Source organism: Carassius gibelio, chromosome A7 (genome assembly GCF_023724105.1).
Source record: "Carassius gibelio isolate Cgi1373 ecotype wild population from Czech Republic chromosome A7, carGib1.2-hapl.c, whole genome shotgun sequence".
NCBI classification, from domain to species: domain Eukaryota; kingdom Metazoa; phylum Chordata; class Actinopteri; order Cypriniformes; family Cyprinidae; genus Carassius; species Carassius gibelio.
The window spans coordinates 6513082-6516205 of record NC_068377.1 but is presented as its reverse complement, the minus strand read 5'-3'; the positions used below and the strand labels follow the sequence as shown (position 1 = coordinate 6516205).

General features: G+C 40.0%; 1 protein-coding gene across 1 annotated transcript; it reads left to right on the top strand.

Annotated features, from left to right (window-relative positions):
- Positions 1-1056: 1056 nt before the first annotated feature.
- On the top strand, positions 1057-2912 carry LOC128016515 (ras association domain-containing protein 10-like). Its single transcript, XM_052601065.1, has one exon. It carries the CDS (start codon positions 1350-1352, stop codon positions 2712-2714), a length of 1365 nt encoding a protein of 454 aa, XP_052457025.1. The 5' UTR covers positions 1057-1349; the 3' UTR covers positions 2715-2912.
- The last annotated feature ends 212 nt before the right edge of the window (positions 2913-3124 follow it).

Below are 3124 nucleotides of genomic sequence, written 5' to 3'. Positions count from 1 at the left end.
ACGACAGTGTTTATTTTTATGATGCACAATTTCTTAATAACGTGCAATAATCTTGATGAAGCAACATTCACCTACCCCAAACTTGAAGAAGCTGTTAACTTAATTTTTGCCTTCAAAACTAAGACAGATACAAGACACAGATGCTAGCAATATCATTCTTTAAGAAGACAATAATCCTAATGAATGAATCAAATATTATATTTATTTCAGCTGAACTTCAAACTTTAATGAAAAAAATAATAATACAAATCTGGAATTATATTCAGATATTTTTTTAAATGTATCTTTTTTTTTTACTATTGTATTTTTTGCTTATTTTTTTTACCCCCCTTTATATATATATAGAGAGAGAGAGAGAGACAGATGAGATGAGCCAAAGGCAACAGTTTGAAGTTAAAAACGTCTTAATGACGAATTTATTACAAACATGCTGCTTTTCACTTCACCAGATGTTAATTGTTAACTGTTCACTTTATTGTGAAGTTTTTGTCAGTTGTTTGGACTCTCATTCTGACGGCACCCATTCACTGCTGATCCATTGGTGAACAAGTGATATAATATAACTTGTCTATTTAAATTTCCCCAAATATGTCCTAATGAGGAAACACACTCATCTACATCTTTAATGAACTGAGAGCGAATAGCCTACATTTATTTACTTGATGTATACATGATGAAGATGTATGTTTTATGATGTTTTATGATTTAAGATGTTTGTTTTATGTCTTGTTTGTTTGTACGTTTTTGAAGCTGTAAATAAATAAATAGCTAGTATAAAAATAACCATAATTAAGTTTTGTAAAAGACAATATTAGGTATGTGTTCAATTAATATTATCATGTGAGATGAATTTCTGTATGTCATGAATTCGATGACTTTTGTGTATGTTTTCATGGATGTGTTTTTTTTTTTTTTTTTTTTTTTTTTTTTTGTTAACTACCAAAACAACATCAGAGCAGTTTTGTTTGTTTGACTATTTTTTATTATTATCTATTTATTATTTTTTTATCTTGATTTTTTGATTTGATCTAATCTAAACTCAAGCACACACAGGAGGTAGGAATATCATAATGTGGGTCACGTGATCGGTGTGGTGCACTCGCAGCTGAAGCGCTGTCCCGTCTGCGCTCGTTCACTCACACAGACTGAGAGACAAACCTGCCAACACGGGACTATGACGAACTCTCGATTCTTACACGGACAGCATTCCGGCTGTTTCATTACTGAGGATTAACCCTTAACATTTAATAGAATATTTCTGTTTTTATAATAGTTTCACGTCACCTGAGTCATTTCCTGCACTGGAAACTTTTAGAGACTTGCCGGGACAGTGACTGTCGGTCTGAGAGATGGAAGCAGAGGAGAATAAAATTGCAGTGTGGGTTTGTCGCGAGGAGAAGCTCGTGTCGGGCTTGTCGAAGCGCACGAGCTGCGAGGATGTGATCCGGGTTTTACTCGGGGAGCAGAACCCAGAGCAGCGCGTGTCCCTCTCAGGCTCTCCTCAGTCCTACTGCATCGTGGAGAAATGGAGAGGATTCGAAAGGATTTTACCTAACAATACCAAGATATTGCGACTGTGGAGCGCGTGGGGAGAGGAACAAGAAAACGTCCGGTTCGTGTTGGTGAAGAACGAAGCATCTTTACCCAGCAACGGGCCTCGGAGCGCAGAGGCGCGCGTCGTTCTCAGCAAGGAGAGCCCGTGCGTCTACAAGGGGACCGCCAGAGTGACCATGGCTCTGTCACAGGACAAACAGAGACGGATAGTCAGGAAAGCGTTCAGAAAGTTGGATAAAATCAACAAGAAGCGGGCGCAGGCTGCGTCTAAAGACTCCTTATCCACGGAGAAGATGGAGACCCTTGTGCACCTGGTCGTTTCTCAAGATCACACCAACCGCCAGCAGATTGAGAGGATAAAAGAGCTCGACAGGGACATTGAAAGGTATGAGGCCAAAGTTCATTTTGATAGAATGAAGTTGCATGGGATCAACTACGTCCAGGATACGTATTTAGTGGACGCCAACCCAGATAAAGTTAGACAGGGGGACAAAACGAGCCCAGAGGCAGCTCTCGCCCAGTTTGAGGAATATGTACAGAGATGCGAGGAGGTCATCAAACTGCAGGAAGAACTGTCTAAACACGAGACCCTCATGGAGAGCATTACGACTGAGATTCAAGAGGAACTCAACCAGAGGTGGATGAAAAGAAGACACGAGGAACTCGCGAATAAAGAGTCTGAAACCACTTCTGGAGAGACGTCTCTCAGAGTCACAACTCCAGAAAAAGACGATGGACCTTCAGCGAGGGATGTGTCTTCTGACAACGACTTGCTTCTGGAAGAAGAGAGGATCAGAACCCAGCTTGACGCAAGTTTGTACATCGGTCTGCGGCTGAACACTGATTTGGAGGCCATAAGGAATGACTTGGACCTGACCCAGGAGATATGGGGGGCGAAAGAGAAAGAACTGAGGCATTTAATGGAGAAAGTCAACTCTTTGGATCTTGAGGAGGACAGTGAGGCCGATGCTGAGCTGAAAGAGGAAAACACAATAGAAACAGACAGACTGATGCCGCTCCAGGGGGACAGCGTGTGGGTGGAGCAGGCAAGAGGGCTTTCAAAAACATGTGACGTGAATGATGACGACTCAGATACAGGACTCAGCTCAATGCACAGTCAAGACTCAGATATCACACCCATCTGCGAATCTTTGGTGTAAAAAAACTAATATTATCTGTTGCTGGATAGTTGAAATGAACAATGTAACTGTCTTAATATAACACATTTTTCATTTGCATACAGTAAACAAGCACAAAGCGGAAGCAAACACGAGTGCTGGGAAAGTAGAAAGGTACTTTGCTACAAATCAAAATGAATTACATGACCAAATCACATTAAAAACATAACTATGCACTTATTGAGCAGTCTTAGTCATATATTTTATTATGTTGATGTCTATAAGAATATACAGTAGCCTATTTCTGCCATTGAAACAAAAATAATAAAAACTGCAACAGGAAGTCAGATAAGTAGAAATTACCTGGTGGAAACAAAGAACAGAATATTGAGATGTAAACTCAGAATTCTGTGATAAAAGTCAGAATTGCAAGATGCAAACTTTGATCAACC